The 20,182-nt window shown below is 44.7% G+C and overlaps 2 protein-coding genes across 2 annotated transcripts in view; both read left to right on the forward strand.

Moving 5' to 3' along the window:
* LOC143295905 (alpha-mannosidase 2-like) overlaps positions 1 to 11,702 on the forward strand; it is a 40,752-nt gene extending 29,050 nt beyond the window's left edge. Inside the window, exons 19-22 of the mRNA XM_076607589.1 lie at positions 1,469 to 1,613; positions 4,141 to 4,277; positions 7,392 to 7,685; positions 10,706 to 11,702. Of these exons, the coding sequence (XP_076463704.1) occupies positions 1,469 to 1,613; positions 4,141 to 4,277; positions 7,392 to 7,685; positions 10,706 to 10,861 (732 nt within the window). The 3' untranslated portion in view covers positions 10,862 to 11,702. The remainder of the gene's footprint in view (positions 1 to 1,468; positions 1,614 to 4,140; positions 4,278 to 7,391; positions 7,686 to 10,705) is intronic.
* Positions 11,703 to 16,946: 5,244 nt separating this feature from the next.
* The window catches only part of LOC143296142 (uncharacterized), a 53,074-nt gene continuing 49,838 nt past the window's right edge, over positions 16,947 to 20,182 (forward strand). Inside the window, exon 1 of the mRNA XM_076607939.1 lies at positions 16,947 to 17,920. The gene's annotated coding sequence lies outside the window, so the exon portion shown is untranslated. The remainder of the gene's footprint in view (positions 17,921 to 20,182) is intronic.

A 20,182-nucleotide genomic window follows, 5' to 3' on the forward strand; every position in this document is an offset into this window, starting at 1 on the left:
AGGTGTGTTGATTTGTGTGTTGTGTGTGTGTAGTGTGTGTGTGTGTGGTGTGTGTGTGTAGTGTGTGTGTGTGTAAGTGTGTGTTGTGTGTGTGTGTGTGGTGTGTGTGTGTGTGTGTTGTGTGTGTGTGTCTGACGTTGTCTGCCCTGACCTCAGTAGCTTCCAGGAGTGTCGATGGGTGTGTTGTGTGTGTTAGTGTGTGTGACTGACGTCGTCCACCTTGACAATAATGTCTGCGTCGACTTGAACAGCTTCCATATGTGTCGATGGGTGTGTTGTGTGTTGTGTGCGTGCGTGTTTGTGTGTGTGTGCTGTGTGTGTATGTGTTGTGTGTGTGTGTGTTGTGTGCGTGTGTGTGTGTGGGTGTGGGTGGGTGTTGTGTGTGTGTGTGTGTGTGTGACTGATGTTGTCCACCCTGACAATAATGTCTGTGTCGACCTCAACGGCTTCCAGATGTGTCGATGGGTGTGGTGTGTGTGTGTGTAGATGTGTGTGTTGTGTGTGTGTGTGTATGTGTGCATATTGTATGTTTGTATGTGGGTGGGTGTTGTGTGTGTATGTATGTGCATGTTGTTTGTGTGTATGTGTTGTGTGTGTGTGTGTGTGCGCGCACGCATTGTGTGTATATGTGTGCATGTTGTGTGTGTTTATGCGTGCGTGTTGTGTATGTGTGCATATTTTATGTGGATGTGTGTTCTGTGTGTATGTGAGTGTGTAGTGTGTGTGTGTGTGTGTGTGTGTATGTGTGCATATTGTATGTTTGTATGTGTGTGTGGTGTGCGTGTGTGTGTGTGTTGTGTGCAGCATGTTACCACATCTGTGTTGACCTCAACAGTTTTGGGTTCAGTTTCTCAAGGAGGTGTCACTGAGTTCAGACAAATCCATACACGCTTCATCGCGTGTTGTGTGTGTGTGTGTGTGTGTGTGTGCATCTTAACCTTCACTGTCTGTACTCAAGTGTTTCTACCAAACATGTTCCTGTGTCATGAGTCTGACAGTGTCACACACTGTGTGTAACTGATACAAAATGTGGAATGCGTCTGACGTCGTGCTCCTGACCAGTGACAATGACCCCACCAGCTGGTCGACCAAGGGCTACATTTCATCATACACTTGAAGGAGAAAATTGACCCAACAATACATACCCCTCTGGTGCATCCAGATGACACGTGTGCCACCTCACATAGTCATGTGAGGTGTGTTGCATGTCATGTATGGAGTGTCAAATGTCATGCCTGGTGTCGTGTGTTGTGTGTCGCATGGGGTGTGTCACAAGTCATGTTTGGTGTGTTGTCGTGTGTGTTGTGTGCCGGTTTGGTGTGTTTGTTGTGTGTGTTGCATCGTCTGTGGTGTGTCACATTGTGTGTTATATCCCATACGGTGTGTCACATGTAGGTGTGTCATGTAGCTGTGTCACATGATGTGTCACAGTGTGTGTGTGTGTGTGTGTGTGTGTGTGTGTGTACAGATGACGAGGAAGGCGTGGCGGGGCAAGCAGCTGATCCAGGGCAACTTCCACCCCCTCAACACCATGGCCTTCCTGGAGGACACCCGCACCTCACGCCTCTCCCTGCTCTCTGCCCAGCCACACGGCCTGGCCAGCCTCAACTTTGGTACGGCTGCACTGTTGTTGTGGGTTCACACGCACCCACAGCGTTCGGGGTTTTTTTTTTGTTTTTTTTTTCCTTGTTTTTGGACTCACTTGTGTAAACAAAGTGAGTCTATGTTTTAACCCAGTGTTCGGTTGTCTGTGTGTGTGTTTGTGTGTGTGTGTGTCCGTGGTAAACTTTAACATTGACATTTTCTCTGCAAATACTTTGTCAGTTGACACCAAATTTGGCATAAAAATAGGAAAAATTCAGTTCTTTCCAGTCATCTTGTTTAAAACAATATTATACCTCAGGGATGGGCACAAAAAAATTTAAAAAAAGAAGCCTAAGCCTGCATTTGCTGTTATATTTATATTTTTTGCATTCTCTAAACTTGGCACTTTGACCTCTTATTCTGACACAGCAACAAGAGGAGTCATTGTTATCATTTTTTGTTCAAACAGGAACTTCTTTTGCTAAGCATGGATTTTTTTTTAATTTTGCAAACGTTTTGGTGCAGATAGTAAAAAGGGAAATTACTCTGTAATTAATGCTAGGGGACTTAATTTTATCACAAGTGAGTCTTGAAGGCCTTGCCTCTCTTGTTTTGCTGTTGTTCTTATCTTTTATACCCTATCATGTGTACGATTTCAGTGGCATTCCACAACCTGGTGTGTTGCTTGAAACCTCGTCCAGAGTTTTAACTCCTGTGTGCACCACGGTCATTTACCTGACATGATGTTATCGTCAGCGGTGATGAATTCATTGAACGTCAAATGTCACTGATTCGTTGTGTGCTGAATGTGAATTGTGTTGATTTGCGTTGTATCGACTGAAACTAGAATAGAACCTTCTTTGCAAGGAAAGAAGAAAAAAAAAAAGAAAAAAAAAAAAAAAAAGAAAGAAAGACAAACCTCACCCAGAGCACCACTGGGCAGTCTCCCAAGACCAAAAAGATGACTGCTGCTCTCACACCGCTCGTTTAGAGCCGCCCCATCATCCTCCCTCCCCCCAACCACCACCCCCCCCCCCCCCCCCCCCCCCCTCCCCCACACACACACACACACACATGCTCAGGTGTTTTTTTGTGGTTTTTTTGTTTGTTTTTTTGCTGCCCCATCATCTGCACCGTTACAGTGGCATTACTCCCACGCTGCTCATTTAGATTCCCCCAGACACGGCCACACCCGGGTTCGTCCGTCGCAGGTGTTTGTGCCATGCTGACAGGTGTTTGTGTCATTTTGACAGGTGTTTGTTGTGCCATGCTGACAGGTGTTTCTTGTGTCATTTTGACAGGTGTTTGTTATGCCATGCTGACAGGTGTTTGTTGTGTCATGCTGACAGGTGTTTGTTGTGCCATGCTGACAGGTGTTTGTTGTGTCATGCTGACAGGTGTTTGTTGTGCCATGCTGACAGGTGTTTGTTGTGCCATGCTGACAGGTGTTTGTTGTGCCATGTTGACAGGTGTTTGTTGTGCCATGCTGACAGGTGTTTGTTGTGTCATGCTGACAGGTGTTTGTTGTGCCATGTTGACAGGTGTTTGTTGTGCCATGCTGACAGGTGTTTGTTGTGCCATGCTGACAGGTGTTTGTGCCATGCTGACAGGTGTTTGTGCCATGCTGACAGGTGTTTGTGCCATGCTGACAGGTGTTTGTGTCATGCTGACAGGTGTTTGTCGTGCCATGCTGACAGGTGTTTGTTGTGCCATGTTGACAGGTGTTTGTTGTGCCATGCTAGGTATTTGTTGTGCCATGCTGACAGGTGTTTGTGTCATGTTGACAGGTGTTTGTGCCATGCTGACAGGTGTTTGTTGTGCCATGTTGACAGGTGTTTGTGCCATGCTGACAGGTGTTTGTTGTGCCATTCTGACAGGTGTTTGTGTCATGTTGACAGGTGTTTGTTGTGTCATGTTGACAGGTGTTTGTGTCATGTTGACAGGTGTTTGTTGTGCCATTCTGACAGGTGTTTGTGTCATGTTGACAGGTGTTTGTGTCATGCTGACAGGTGTTTGTTGTGTCATGCTGACATTTGTTTGTTGTGTCATTTTGACAGGTGTTTGTGCCATGCTAACAGGTGTTTGTGCTGTGCTGACTGGTGTTTGTGCCATGCTGACAGGTGTTTGTGCCATACTGACAGGTGTTTCTGCCATGCTGACAGGTGTTTGTGTCATGTTGACAGGTGTTTGTGTCATGCTGAAAGGTGTTTGTTGGGCCATGCTGACAGGTGTTTGTGTCATTTTGACAGGTGTTTGTGTCATGTTGACAGGTGTTTGTCGTGCCATGCTGACAGGTATGTGGTGCCATGTCACGTGTCACATTACATGTGGCTTGTCATATGTGATGTATCATGTGGTAAGTCATATGTCACATGTCATGTGGTGTGTCAATGTCATGTGGCATACCTTGTGGTGTCACATGTCATGCTGTGTGTCGTACTGTGTGTCATGCTGTGTGTCATGCTGTGTGTCGTGCTGTGTGTGTCGTGCTGTGTGTCATGCTGTGTGTGTCGTGCTGTGTGTCATGCTGTGTGTCGTGCTGTGTGTGACATACAGGGTGGATGGAGGTGGTGCTGGACCGGCGCCTGATGCAGGACGACTGGCGGGGGATGGGGGAGGGTGTGACGGACAACGCCCCCACCCCCAGCAAGTTCCTCATCCTCCTGGAGAAGAGAGACACTCCGGCACGCAGGGTGAGTGCACCGTACGCTGTGGTCACTGACCGGACTGGCTTACACTTATACAGAGATGCCAGCTGAGTACCGTACACTCACACTTACACAGATGCCAGCTGAGTACCGTACACTCACACTTATACAGAGATGGCAGCTGAGTACCGTACACTCACACTTATACAGATGCCAGCTGAGTACCGTACACTCACACTTATACAGAGATGGCAGCTGAGTACCGTACACTCACACTTATACAGAGATGCCAGCTGAGTACCGTACACTTATACAGAGATGCCAGCTGAGTACTGTACACTCACACTTATACAGAGATGCCAGCTGAGTACCGTACGCTCACACTTACACAGAGATGCCAGCTGAGGACCGTACACTGACACTTATACAGAGATGCCAGCTGACGACCGTACACTCACACTTATACAGAGATGCCAGCTGAGGACCGTACGCTCACACTTACACAGAGATGCCAGCTGAGTACCGTACACTCACACTTATACAGATGCCAGCTGAGTACCGTACACTCACACTTATACAGATGCCAGCTGAGTACCGTACACTCACACTTATACAGATGCCAGCTGAGTACCGTACACTCACACTTATACAGAGATGGCAGCTGAGTACCGTACACTCACACTTATACAGATGCCAGCTGAGTACCGTACACTCACACTTATACAGATGCCAGCTGAGTACCTTACACTCACACTTATACAGATGCCAGCTGAGTACCGTACACTCACACTTATACAGATGCCAGCTGAGTACCGTACACTGTGGTCACTGACCAGACTGGCTTACACTTACACAGAGATGCTAGCTGAGTACCGTACACTTACACTTACACAGAGATGCTAGCTGAGTACCGTACACTTACACTTACACAGAGATGCCAGCTGAGTACTGTACACTCACACTTATACAGAGATGCCAGCTGTTATGATCTCACCGTATTTCGTTATGCTCGACAGCAGTTTGTTCTGACGTTACGCCAACATCAGAATTGCTCTGACGAGTTCATTTTGGACTTCATAGCATGGTGACATGTGTTTTCCTGTCGTAACATTACCCGGATGTTCTGGACCTGTCGATCACGAGGCCAGGGCAGTCACTACTAAGTTCGGTGATGAAGTTCAGATAGTCGCGCGTGTGTGTGTGTTTGCATTGAAACAGCATTGAGTGGACCAATCAGTTTATAATCATTTGCCCGAACAAGAGAGAACGTGGATGAATCAAGTTGCGTCTCGGTCAGACAGCATCTGTGCCTGGTGGATTAAACTGTGGAGTGTTTGTATGCCTTGTAGATCAAATGTACGTTTGCTGATGTGGCTCATGGTCCAAGTGATCCTACCACAAGAAACAAAGAAAGAACTTTTTTGATGAAGTCTTTAAAATCCTCAAACACAGCTGAACACTGCATATTAACATAATACGATGCGTATTTATTCCTCTTCAAGCAAAATGGGTCTTGAACAGTAAATCATCCACATTGTTTATTTTGTTGTTGTTAATGATATTGTTTTTTTATCATACGCAGACTGTGTGTGCGCGGGTGAGAACATGGGTTGTGTGTGTGTGATTGTAAGAGACGACTGGCTTTATTCATGTTCGTCTCGGGTTCTTTTTCATTCGCATACACGTAGAACATCAAAAGAAATGTATGTCTTTGTACATTTTTTTCAGAATTTTGTACATTATTTTCAGAATTAACATGCAGTAATGTTGGGGTGGAATCACAAACAGAATGATTTCTTGTGATGCTGCTGCCACAAAAACTGTAACCTAAAGATGAGCAACAAAAAAAAAAAAAAAAAAAAAGTATTTAGATAGCGCTGAATCTTGTGCAGAGACAAATCAAAGCGCTTTCGCACCAGTCATTCACACGCATGCATAACTCTAAAACTGTAGAAACTAAAGACAAGGAAGAGGCAGGGAAGGGAGGTTGTTTTGGGAAGAGGTGGGTTTTAAGGCCAGACTTGAAAGAGGTGAGTGTGGAGACTTGACGAAGCGAAAGAGGAAATTAATTCCAATCGCAAGGTCCAGAGACAGAGAAAGAACGGCGGCCAAAAGTCGAGTGTTTGAACAGAGTGGATCCGAAGCCGATCGTAGTGAGCGAGATGGAGTGTAGAGGTGAAGGCAGCCACAGAGATAGGAAGGGGCAGTTTTGTGAATACATTTATAACATAGAGTGCTGATCTTGTACTTTATTTGGTGTGAGACAGGGAGCCAGTAAAAATAAAAGAATTTTGCCATGTCTTGTCTTTGCCTTCATTGGCACTGACGTATTGTAAGAGATGACTGGCTTTATTTTTTGTTCCTCTCAGATTCTTTTTAATTCATGTACACATAGAACATCAAAAGAAAAAAAAAAGTCTTTGTACTTTGTACATTATTCCAGAACGAACATGTTATTAATAATGTTGCGATAGAATCACAAACAGTATGAATAATTCTTGTGATGCTGCTGCGATGAAAATTGTAACCTAAAGATGAGTTAAAAAAAAAAAAAAAATTTTTAATTTAAGAATTTTACCGTGTCTTGTCTTGTCTTGTCCTTCATTGACACTGACATTTCTTTGCCTGGTTGTAAGAGGTGACTGGCTTTATCTCGGGTTCACATATGCAGTGAACATAAAAAGAAAAATCTGTCTTTGTATGTGATTTCAGAACGAACATGTAATAATGTTGCAGTGGAATCGCAAACAGAATGAATATTTCTCATGTTGCTGCTGCGACAAAAACTTTAAGATGAGTTTAAAAAAAAAAAAAATTGTAAAAAAATTTTTTAAAAAGAAGAATTTTGCTGTCTTGTCCTGTCCTGTCCTGTCCTGTCCTTTATTTGATGCTGACATTTATTTGCCCCACCCCCACCCCCCATCTCTCCCACCCCACTACCCCACCCACCCCTGTCAACCCCTCCCCAACCCCTCCCCCTCGCCCCTCCTCCCTGCCCCACCCCCACCCCCCATCTCCCCCACCCCACCCACACCCCGTCAACCCCTCCCCCACCCCTCCTCCCTTCCCCACCCCACCCCCACCCCCCTCAACCCCTCCCCTCACCCCTCTTCCCTCCCCGCCCCACCCACCCCCACACCCACCACACCCTCTCCACAGACCCCTCCCCACCAGCCCAGCTCCCTGTGTCGGCCGTCCCTGCTGGCAGAGCTGTTGTCGCGCCACCTGAGCCACCCGCCTGTCGTCAGCCTGTCCCACCTGGACGCGACCTCACTGGCCGAGGGGGGCCGCTACGCTCTGCTGGACGGACCCCTCCCCTGCCCCCTGCACCTCGTCAACCTTCGCGCTCGCCCTCCGCTGTCGGTTGGGGAGAGGATGTCGGCGCTGATGGTTCTTCACCACCCTGGTGTGGACTGCAGCTTCTCCGAGCTGCACCGCGCCTGTGACCTGGCGGTGAGTACAGCCTGGACTAGACTTCTCCGAGCTGCACCACGCCTGTGACCTGACGGTGAGTACAGCCTGGACTAGACTTCTCCGAGCTGCACCACGCCTGTGACCTGACGGTGAGTACAGCCTGGACTAGACTTCTTTGACCTGGACCGCGCCTGTGACATGACGGTGAGTACAGCCTGGACTAGACTTCTTTGACCTGGACCGCGCCTGTGTCATGACGGTGAGTACAGCCTGGACTAGACTTCTTTGACCTGGACCGCGCCTGTGTCATGACGGTGAGTACAGCCTGGACTAGACTTCTCTGAGCTGCACCGCGCCTGTGACATGACGGTGAGTACAGCCTGGACTAGACTTCTTTGACCTGCACCGCGCCTGTGTCATGACGGTGAGTACAGCCTGGACTAGACTTCTCCGAGCTGCACCGCGCCTGTGACATGAGTATAACTGCACTGTGCTTGTGATGTGATTGTAAGTGCAGCTGCACCGTGCCTGTGGCATGACGGTGAGTAATCTGCACCACACGTGTGACATGATGGTGAGTAATCTGCTCCTCACTTGTGACATGACGGTGAGTCATCTGCACCTCACTTGTGACATGACGATGAGTAATCTGCACCGCACATGTGACATAATGGTGAGTCATCTGCACCCCCTCACTTGTGACATGACGGTGAGTACATCCGCACCTTGCTTGTGACATGACTAAATACATGTGCACTGTGCTTGTGATCTGACCGTAAGAATAGCTGGGACTGCAACTTCTCCAAGCTGCACTGCACTTGTGACGTGACCATAAGTACATCTGCACCGCACTTCTGATATGACTGTTAGTGAAGCTGCATTGCACTTGTGATATGACTATAAGAACAGCTTCACCATGCTTGTGTCGTGACTGTAAGTGCAGCTGCACTGCGCTTGTGACGTGGAGGTAAGTGTTGCGAAACTGTGCTGGTGACATGACTGTAAGTGCTCATGCACTCAGTTGTGACATGACTGATCACAGCTGCACCACACTAGTGACATGACTGTAAATGCATCTGCACCATACTTGTGACATGATGGTAAGTACAGCTGCACCACACTAGTGACATGACTGTAAATACATCTGCACCATACTTGTGACATGATGGTAAGTACAGCTGCACCACACTTGTGACATGATGGTAAGTACAGCTGCACCACACTAGTGACATGACCGTACATACTTCTGCACCATACTTGTGACATGAATGTAAGTACAGCTGCACCGTACTTGTGACATGATGATAAGTGTAGCTACACCTCACTTGTGACCTGACGGTAAGTACAGCAGCACCGCACTTGTGGCACGACTGCCAGTGTAGCTGCACCACGCTTGTGACATGGTGGTAGATACCGCTGCACCGCGCTTGTGACATGACTGTAAGTACAGCTGCACCGTACTTGTGACATGACAGTAAGCGTAGCTGCACCTCACTTATGACCTGATGGTAAGTGTATAGCTTGGACTTCAGCTTCTGTGAGCTGCACCAAACTTGTGACATGACCGCGGGTTTAGCTGCACTGCAGTTGTGACATGACTCCGATTTCAAGTCCAGCACTTGAGCCATCCACCTATCGTGCTTGTCCCTGTAGGTAGCTCTTGAAATAAAATGATGGTGAATCATTGACTTATTTGTTTGTTTCCTTGTTTATATTTACTTGTTTTGTGAATAGGTCTGACTGATGTTTTAAATCTTTTGATGGCAGTCAGTAGTTTGTGTCTGTTTTTTTTTGTTTTTGTTTTTTGTTTGTTTTTTCAGCTGAGTATGGTTTTTGTGCTCAGCTGAGCCATGAACATGTTGACAGCCACTCAGCAGCCATATTCCATGTTGGGGGGATGTGTATATTGGGTATGATCTTACTTTTTTATTTTTTTTTCTTTGCAAGCACTTTTTTTTTTACCACAATAAGGAGGAAGGTGGCAGAATGGTTAAGATGCTTATCTGTCAGTACAGTGTCCCGTTGGGTCTGGGTTCAAATCCTCGTCTCACCCTTTTTCCCAGGTTTGACTGGAAAATCGGAAAGAGCATCTAGTCTTTCGGATGAGATGATAAACGGAGGTCCCATGTGCAGCATGCACTTAGCGCGCTGTAAAAGAACCCATGGCAACTTAAAGGGTTGTCCTCTGGCAAAATTCTGTGGACGAAATCCACTCTGAAAGGTACACAAAAAATACATGCATGCACTCAAGGCCTGACTAGCGCGTTGGGTTACGCTGCTGGTCGGGCGTCTGCCTGGCAGATGTGGTGCAGCGTGTATGGATTTGTGCGAATGCAGTGACGCCTCCTTGAGAAACTGGAAGTGAACGTGTAACAATGAAGAACTGCTGGACTGCTGCCCACAAACCAAGGAGAAAAACAAACAAACAAAAAAACAAGAGAGGCAAGGCCTTCAAGATTCACTTGTGATACACTTTAAAAAAAAATCCAAGCTTTTTATGTGTTGAGTATAATTTCAAAATGTAACGTTTAAGATGAGAAAGATCAGTTTAAAGCAAATTAAGTCCCCAAGCATTAATTACAGAGTAATTTCCCTTTTTTACTATCTGCACCAAAACGTTTGCAAAATAAATAAAAATTCCATGCTTAGCAAAAGAAGTTCCTGTTTGAACAAAAAATGATAATAATGACTGCTCTTGTTGTTGGGTCAGAATATGAGGTCAAAAGTGCCAAGTTTAGAGAATACAAAAAATATAAATATAACAGTAAATGCAGTTTGCATATAATTAGGCTTCTTTTTTTAATTTTTTTGTGCCCATCCCAGAGGTGCAATATTGTTTTAAACAAGATGACTGGAAAGAACTGAATTTTTTCTATTTTTATGCCTAATTTGGTGTCAACTGACAAAGTATTTGCAGAGAAAATGTCAATGTTAAAGTTTACCACGGACACACACACACACAGACACACACACACAGACAACCGAACACCGGGTTAAAACATAGACTCACTTTGTTTACACAAGTGAGTCAAAAAAACAGTGACAGAATCTTGTTTCAGAGCAAGCTGCCACTGAAGATCTTCAAAGGGACACGACTGTGGAAGGTGTCGGAAACCCGGCTGACGGGACTGCAGGAGTCAGCGCCCCTGGATCTGTCCAAGCAGGTTGACGTGCCGTCCATGGAGCTGAAAACTTTGAAACTGGATTTCTTCTAGAGGGGCGGGAGGCACGCTTTGTGTGGACCGGCCACGGCTGTCAGGGGACCACCGATGGACAGTCCTTTCTTTCTTTCTTTCTTTCATTGTTTTTTTTTTTCTTTTCATTACCTGACATCGCCAGCTCGCTGTTAAATCTGTTGTGGTTGATGTGTGCTGGGTATTTCTGTGTTTTCCCGTAAACCCACCAATTGCTGATGTGGATAGCAGGCTCTTTAAAGCGAGTGTTTGATCCTTTGCATCTGTGTAAATGCAGAGGGGGGGTTCAGACACTAGCAGGTCTGCATGTATGTTTGACCTGGGAGGTGGGATAAGTCTCCGTCCTTCACCCCCACCCAGGACTGAACTCGGGACACTGGGGCACGAATCACAGCCATCTTAACCATTGGGCCACAGTCATCAGTTGTAGCTTGTGTGTTTTCAGAAGAGGACCTGGGTTCAGTGTTGGATCCAGGTTGTGTGTTAAAGAGTGAAGGATGAGTGTTGGTAATTTTTAACCCTTTGAGCCCTGAGTTCCTGAGCAGTTTTAACCCTTCTGCCTGAGCTCCTGAGCCAAAATTTGCAAATAATTGGTGTTTAATGTGTCACGGCAGATATAAAAAGAGTGCCCTGACCACCGCTTTACCGGTGGTAGAGAAAAATGACATAATGCTTAGCCACCGGTTGAGCGGTGCGTAAACACTTGTGTCGTGTTTTGCTATTGGTTGACTTATATTGAAATCGATCTTTTTTATCCAAAGCACATGCACAAAACACAGTGAAAAGGCACGGCCATGTTGGTACTACGCTCGCTGACGTCAGAATATTATGGTTTTTCTGATTGGCTCTTCTATATAAGTCAACCAATAGCAAAACATGACACAAGCGTTTACGCACCACTCAACCGGTGGCTAGGCATTATGTCATTTTTCTCTACCACTGGTAAAGCGGTGGTCAGGGCTCAAAGGGTTAAGATCATTTTGATTTCTTTAACGTTTTTACCTTCCTTGTATGTTTTCAGAAGATATGGGTTTGGTACTGACTTAGTTTGTATAAAGGAGTGAAGAATGAATATTGCTAAGGGTTTGTTTTTTTTTTATAACCATTTTGATTGTTTTAGTTTCAGCGACTATTGCTGGCATTTTGGTCATTATGCAGGGCATAAGAGTTGAAATATTTTTAGACCTGACACACTTTTCTTTTTCTTCAATCGACTGAACTTTTGGTTGGTAAATACTTTGCATTTATTTTTTTTAAACTGGAGCAGGTTATGATGGATGCAGTTGGCAGTCAGGTTCTCTCAGGACTGTTGCTGCTGTTGTTGTTGTTCATTCATCGGACTGGAAGATGACCATGACTTGAGTGTCTGTGAGAGTGGGTCTGGAAGTGACCGGTGAGGCCAATCCGGGAACAGAAAGCTCGCCTCTATGTGAGACACGTGTGGGTAGGTGGAGGTAGCTTGAGCCTTGCATGCAGCGCATTTCGTCTTAACGTATGCAGTGCGTCTTTTTTTCTTTTCTTTTTTTTTTCTTTTTAGATGCTACAGGATCAATATTTTGCAGTTTGTCAACCTTGTGTGTCTGGCTGGGCTTTCAGCAACAAGAGACACAGATTCAGTGGAGTGCATTCAGCATTAGTCTGGCTGACAACAGACACAGATTCAGTGGAGTGCATTCAGCATTAGTCTGGCTGACAACAGACACAGATTCAGTGAAGTGCATTCAGCATTAGTCTGGCTGACAACAGACACAGATTCAGTGAAGTGCATTCAGCATTAGTCTGGCTGACAACAGACACAGATTCAGTGAAGTGCATTCAGCATTAGTCTGGCTGACAACAGACACAGATTCAGTGAAGTGCATTCAGCATTAGTCTGGCTGACAACAGACACAGATTCAGTGGAGTGCATTCAGCATTAGTCTGGCTGACAACAGACACAGATTCAGTGGAGTGCATTCAGCATTAGTCTGGCTGACAACAGACACAGATTCAGTGAAGTGCATTCAGCATTAGTCTGGCCGACAGGACGGTTACAAGATGAAACCTGTAGTGTCCCACATTTCTCTTTTCTTCATCTCCCTTCACTCTGTAAACAGTCGTCGGAGCACCGCACAGAAGAACTGTTCACCAGATCCTCCAGGTCTGTCGGTCGTCTGCCCAAAACCTGGGTCTCTGCAAATATATGTTGTTGTTTTTTCCGTCCATGACATGATGTCAGTCCATCATTTTTTTTCTTCTGTCTTCCCTCTGGTCTCCCTCCCTCCACAGTTCCCTGGAGGATTGCTGTAGCGAGGCCAGTGGGTCTCGTTCAGTGGTCATACCGATGTAGTTTTCATGGCTGATGTCAGCAGCTCTTCATGTGGGTAATGAGCTGCGTGATGGTTTGGGGCGCTTGTTCATTGGTGATACGATCAGTGTATCTTTTTTTGTTTTGTTTTTTTTGTTGTTGTTGATGTTTTTTTTTTTTTTGCTGCCCCATCATCTGCACCGTTTCAGTGGCATTACTCCCACGCCGCTCATTTAGATTCCCCCATACACGGCCACACCCGGTTTCATCCGTCACAGTTCCAGCGTCGGCAGTCCGCAGGGAACCATCGATGTTAGGTTGCCAGGAGGCCACACACCAGAGGAGACCCTGCACTGCTGCTGAGTCACTTCAGTGGTGCCTGTTCTGATTCAACATACTTTGGCCACCACCTACTAAGCCCCCTACTAACGACAATAATGGTTTAGTCGCGGAGCCAGACTGAGTGAGCATCCTTCCCAAAGTGGAGACAGCCACCACATCCCTCAAACAACAGGCCCCCATGAATCTGCCGACACTGAAGACATTGACAGGACTCACCCCAAGCACAGAAGTGGAGGGGTATCGAAACTGAGGTCAGTGTATCTGATGTTTTGCAACTTGAGATAACACCTCATTTGGCTGGAGAGACCAACCTGAATTTTGCACAGAGAAATGTGTTGTGACAGTGAAAAGATATACTGTAAACAGTGAGAGGAGTGGTGCATTTTGAACACAATGTCACTGACTTGCTGAACTTCCCAACAGGGGAGTTTGACTGGGCGGCAGTCTTGGTGATTACACTGATGTTTTTTCTTACTCCAGATTGACCTGAAGAGGCGATTTTCAGTGTACAAACATGTCAAGTAACCCCCTGCCCTTTTCATGATCTCTGTGTCTGTATTTTTTACAGACTATTTGTCATCTTTTTGCAGCGTGTCATTCATTGAGAAATCATGTGTATGTGTTTTATTGTGACTGTCTGTGTGTGTGCGTGTACACACTTACATGCCGGTACATTCATTGGGTTGAGCAAAACAACAATGGGTGGATGGCAAATCAGCTTTGTTTTGGGGCTGCGTTAGGTTGCATGGTGGTATGCCTGTCTCATTTGATGGACGTTGAGTGGTGAGGAACGTCACTCATCAGCTCATGTCTCAACAAGTGTATACTTCACCGGGTGAGGAGATTAGTGAAGAGAGGAAGTGTTTTCCATCTACGCACAGCTAAAGGGGTGACGCAGTCTGCTGAGGTCTAGTCTGCTAGAAAGAGAATAAAGAAAGCAGAAGAAAGCAGGTTTTCTATCAGTCAAAATACAAGGAAAAGACAAATGGAATGTTTATTCTAATCATTCGCAGGGATATGTTGGTATCGATGCTTTAACTCACTCAGTACGGCCAGTCCTCTCTTCTCCTCTACACAGACCCCTCGGATGTCCAGTGGGTGTCTGAATGACCCAACCTTTAGCTTCCGTCGTCAGAATTGTGGTATTCTTTGTCAACATTCACGTCTTCAGTATAAGAGCCTTCCGCTTGCAATATTTTGATGATGGTAATTGGGCTGAAACGCTATCAACGTCGTCTCTTTTGCCGTTCGTATGGAGAGAGTTAGGTACCGAAATGAGAACCTGCGATAAATGTTCACTGTCAACTACATGTGTAACACAAATGCAAACGCGATTTGTTGAGATATGTTGCTTTCCATAACCGATCAAGGAGTTAATATGCACACAGTCTTTTGACTGTGATGGGTAGCTCTAGTTAGAGGGCAGGTCAAACAAAAATGCCTGTGTGGCTAAGAGGGAACAGTTTACATTTGTGATATTACTTCAGTGCCTTTTTTGGTTTTCTGTCTCTCTCTCTGTGTGTGTGTGGGTGTGTGTGTGTGCTTGTGGTCAAACAGGTGTATAGATATCACTGGTGAAATATATATTGAGTTTTAAGATATATATATATATGTATATGTATATACATGTGTGTGCATTTTGTCCTGTATGTTTTGAGTCTCAGAGCTCCTTGAGAACAGGCAAATGTCAGAGCGATCGTTGTGTGTGTGGATGTAATAACTTGTTTGTGTCTCTGCTGGCCTAACTTATGGCGTGGTTTGACTGTTGTTGGTTTGTTTGTGTGTTTGTTCTGTTCATGAATTTTGTAGGTCTTTACAGGCACAGAGAGAGAGAGATTCAGATACGGATGATTCATTCATTGCAGGCCATGACGCCTGATGAAGGGATATGTGAACAATTCATAATACTTATAGCACCAAGTACGAAGAAAACATTAACCAAACTGGATACAAAAACAATGAACTGACTAGAATTAATAGAAAATTTTATGACGTAGCTATTTCTCTGCACTTAAAAGCCTTGTACAAATACAGAGATAAATTACCAACAACAGTAATATCAGTACTTGACATCAGTTAAGCTAACTTAAACACACAGGGTTGTTTGCAGTATTTAGGGCGAATGAGTCTGTCTCTGACGTCATTCAGTGCTTCAAAGTGGACAAAGTGTACTTCATTCTTTTCTGATTTCTTACATAATGGTCTAAACAAATCAGATTCCTTTAATGTTTTATACCTTAAACGATGAACAGAGAGAGAGAGAGTGTGAGTGTGTGTGTGTGTGTGTGTGTGTGTGTGTGTGTGTGTTATTTTCTTTCCTTGGTAAAAATTATGTTCTTTTTATAGACGTATTCGGGCAGTATTGAGAATTTTGATATTATTTTTCATCTTTTTTGAAAATGATATTTTTCATCTTTTTTTGTGTGTTTGAATGGTGTTTTTTTTGTTTTTGTTTTTGTTTATTGTGGATGTCATTTATTTCCAGATACAGATGCAGGTGGATCTATGCATTGGAATCATGTCAAAGTGTGTTGTCATTCTAAAGTGATCTATACAGGCTTCTTGCTTAAAGTGAGTGAAAAAACCAATCTTTATTGAAATGAATCATTGACTTAATAAATTTTGCTGTTGAAATTGATTCTGGGGTGTGTTGTTTAAATGATGTTTGGATGAATTGCATAACAGATTGCATTTATTAGGTTTGCAACCATTTTCAAGTTGACGACATGAACACCTTGGCAGTACAATGCAGCACTAGTATTTCTGACCTGCGCTTTGATTTATCATTATTATTCCCCAAATGACCACAGTTTTTCATTTATTTATTTCCTTTTACAGTGTGTTTGTTATTCATTCCTTTACACAACTGATTTAAAAAAAACTGAATTGCTTATTGTGTCAAAATGACCACAGTTTTTCATTTATTTATTTCCTTTTACAGTGTGTTTGTTATTCATTCCTTTACCAAACTGATTTAAAAAAAAACAAAACTGAATTGCTTATTGTGTATATGCACTTCAGCATTATGCACCATTGTGTATGTATTGTTTTATGGCAGGTGCTTGGAGCCCAATATAGGGGGGGTGGGGGGTGGGGGGGGGAGTTTGCAGCATGTAAGTGCTATATGATAATAATGATAATATTGTTGATGATAATAATACTGTTGAGCCCAGTTAAGGGGAGTTTGCAGTATATAATAATAATATAATAGTTATACTAATGACAGAAATAATGATGATAATATTCTTGAAAGCAATAGTATGTTGATTGTAATAGTAATAATAATGATAGTAACATAATCATCATTATCATTATTATCATTATCATGGGTCACATGTGTTATCAATCCCGTGACTTGTGATGACGTGTGCAGTGATTGACAGATCTGGGTCAGGTGAAAGATTATTTCATTTCCATGCTGCATGTTGGAATGCACGCAGCATTTTACACAAGCCTCAACCTGGCTGTGATGTTCCATTTGACCAGCCAGCTGTTTCTCGCCAGGTATCTTCTTGTCCATAATGATTATAGTTATCCTTTTTTTCCCCCCCACTGGTAAGTAGTTGTAGAAGGCTAGGGCTGTGCCGGTCGGGTGTATTCCCGGGGACCGCTACGGTAGCCGGATTGGCCTAGCAGGAGATGCGAACACACCAGTGGACTGCAACCCATCTCCCCTATCAGTTAATAGTACATCCCTCGGTAGCCCAGCTGAATTGCACCCAACAGCAACTTCCCACACCATGACAGTTTTCATCAACATACTGATGTTGGTCATCAAGTGGAAGAAGAGGAAGAAGGTAGCGTAATGGTTAAGACGCTCATCTGCCAATTCAGAGTCCTTGGGGGCCTGGGTTCGAATCTTGCTCTCGCCCTTTCTCCTAACTTTGACTGGAAAATCAAACTGAACGTCTAGTCATTCATATGAGACAATAAAGCAAAGTCCTGTTGGCAGCATGCACATGACACACTGAAAAAGAACAGACCATGGCAACGAGAGTGTTGTCCTCTAGCAAAATTCTGGATCTGGATCTGGATCTGGATCGATACGTCGCTACATCCATTTACTGGCATAAACGTGACGGTGGGGGTGTGCAGCACGTTGGTGTTACTGGCTTCTGGCTTTTGCCAGAGCCGATTTAAAACTATCCACTGACTTTTTGTGGACGATGGGATCGTCTAGATGGTTCCACTCAATTATTGTCTTTGGGAAGTAAGAGTATCGGTACTGGTCGGTGTTTGTTTCAGGGACACAGTAGCATCTATCGTTGTTTCGAATATAGTTCTCCACAGGGTTTGGCGACAGGTATGTGCTCTTGTCTCTCGTGGAGCGGATGCGTCGTCCTGGTTTCTGCGGTGTGATCAAGTCACTCGGAGTGAACGCTGGCACCAGACCATCTACCACCCTGTAGAAGAAGCCTATCCGTAGTTGGAGTCGTCTTTCCTGGAGTGTGGTGAGTTCATGTTTCTTTAATAATCCTGTTATAAAGCCTGTATAAGAAATCCACTCTGACAGGTGCACAAACATATATACGCATGCACTCCAGGCCTGACTAAGGACGTTAGGTTGTACCGCTGGTCGAGGCATCTGCCTAGTGGGTGTGGTGTAGCGTATATGGATTTGTCTGAATGCACTGACGCCGGAGTCCTTGAGAAACTTGAACTGAGTGAAATGTGTTGAAATGTGAAGGTGCACTGTACACTAACATGTGTTAATTCATTACATTAACCCATTAAGCCCTGGAGAGTTCATAACCTCTACAGACTTTCATGCGATATTGATGCAGAAAAAAAAAAAAATAAAAACCAGGAAGATTTTGGTTTCCTCCGAATGACGTTTGGACACATCCGGAAATACTATGGAAGTTACTTCCCTTACTTTATGGTTGATGCACATGCAGGAAAATGAAAAACGTTTCAATGATAGGAAATTTGACTCCAGAGTAATGTTCATCTCAATGAGTGGAGAACCATTTCTGAATATGTCCATGCATGGCATTATAACACATAATTATAACAGGAGCCAGGTGTCTACTCTGTGTGCAAGCAGTTCCTGTGTAAGAGCATGCTTATATTCATGTGTGTGTGTGTGGGGGGGGGGGGGGGGGGGGGGGGGGGGGGGGGGGGGGTTAGGGGGGGGGGGGGGGGGGGGGTGTTGTGTGTGTGGTGTGGTATGTTCGTGTGGTGTGTGTGTGTGTGGTGTATGTCTGGGTGTGTATGTGTGTGTGATGTGGTATGTTCTTGTGTGTGTGTGTGTGTGTGTTGTGTGTGTGTGTGTGGTGTGCTATGTTCGTGTGTGTGTGGTGTGTGTGTGCGTGTGTGTGTGGTGTATGTGTGTGTGGTGTGTGTGTGTGTGCGGTGTATGTGTGTGTATTTGTGTTGTGTGTGTGTGGTGTATGCGTGTGGTATGTTCGTGTGTGTGTGGTGTATGCGTGTGGTATGTTCGTGTGTGTGTGTGTGTGGTGTATGCGTGTGGTATGTTCGTGTGTGTGTGTGTGTGTGTGTGTGTGGTGTATGCGTGTGGTATGTTCGTGTGTGTGTGTGTGTGGTGTATGCGTGTGGTATGTTCGTGTGTGTGTGTGTGTGGTGTATGCGTGTGGTATGTTCGTGTGTGTGTGGTGTATGCGTGTGGTATGTTCGTGTGTGTGTGTGTGTGTGTGTGTGTGTGTGTGAGCTCAAGCACTGCCCAGCACATCGGGTTTGTGTGTAGGCCAGGCACCAGTTGCCTTTATTTCTTTTTTTCAAAACAGATGTAGTGTAGCATGTATGGCTCAACCTGCACGCTTTGATACCTCCTTGAAACTGAAACAGTGTGTGTGGTGTGGTGTGTGACTGTGTGTATGTGGTGTGTGTGTATAGTGTGTGTGTGTGTGTGTGTGTGTGTGTAAGATAGATAAGCATCGTCTGCATGTATTTGTAACATTGTCAGTATATATATAGCATCTCTCTCTCTCTCTCTCTCTCTCTCTCTCTCTCTCTCTCTCTCTCTCTCTCTCTCTCTCTCTCACGCATGCACACACATACGCATGGCTGTGTATAATGTCCAGACATACTTCTGTTTTCAGCTTGTCGGCTAGGAACACTGGGTATTGATAAATAATCGATAATATTAGAATGTAATCTGATATATATATATATAGATAGATAGATAGATAGATAGATAGATACACATATACATATATGTGTGTGTCTGCGTCTGTGTGTGAGAATGCACTTGCACTTGTAAAGTGGAACGTAACCAACATACAACAGCTCATTATCTGACTGTGGAGTTGTTAGTGTACACGATCAGTTGAAAAAGAGTTGAGATTGAAAACTACATTGGCAATGGCCCATTGGATTAAAAACAATGAATGAATGAATAAATAAATTAATAAATAAAAGCAACAACAAAAACCCCACCTAAATACAAAATGAAATGTGAACGTCTTCTTTACAAACTGCACTAACTCGGTGACATACTGACCCACATTTTGTAGAGTAGGTCAATCGATCCACAGACGTCAGTTGACGAAGTGGGAGCAAAATCAGGTAATTGGGTCATGCTCAGCTTCTTCTCTTTTTTTCTTTTTTTTCTTTCCCCCCCCCTTTTTCTTCTTCTTCTTTTCCCAGACCTTTTGGAACAGTCTTGACTGACTGGGCAGGCTGTCGTGGTCCGTGCGTGCGTGTGTGTCAGTGTGTGTGTGTGTGTGTGTGTGTGTGTGTGTGTGAAGATA

The sequence above is a fragment of the Babylonia areolata genome, chromosome 21 (genome assembly GCF_041734735.1).
Source record: "Babylonia areolata isolate BAREFJ2019XMU chromosome 21, ASM4173473v1, whole genome shotgun sequence".
Lineage (NCBI taxonomy): Eukaryota > Metazoa > Mollusca > Gastropoda > Neogastropoda > Buccinidae > Babylonia > Babylonia areolata.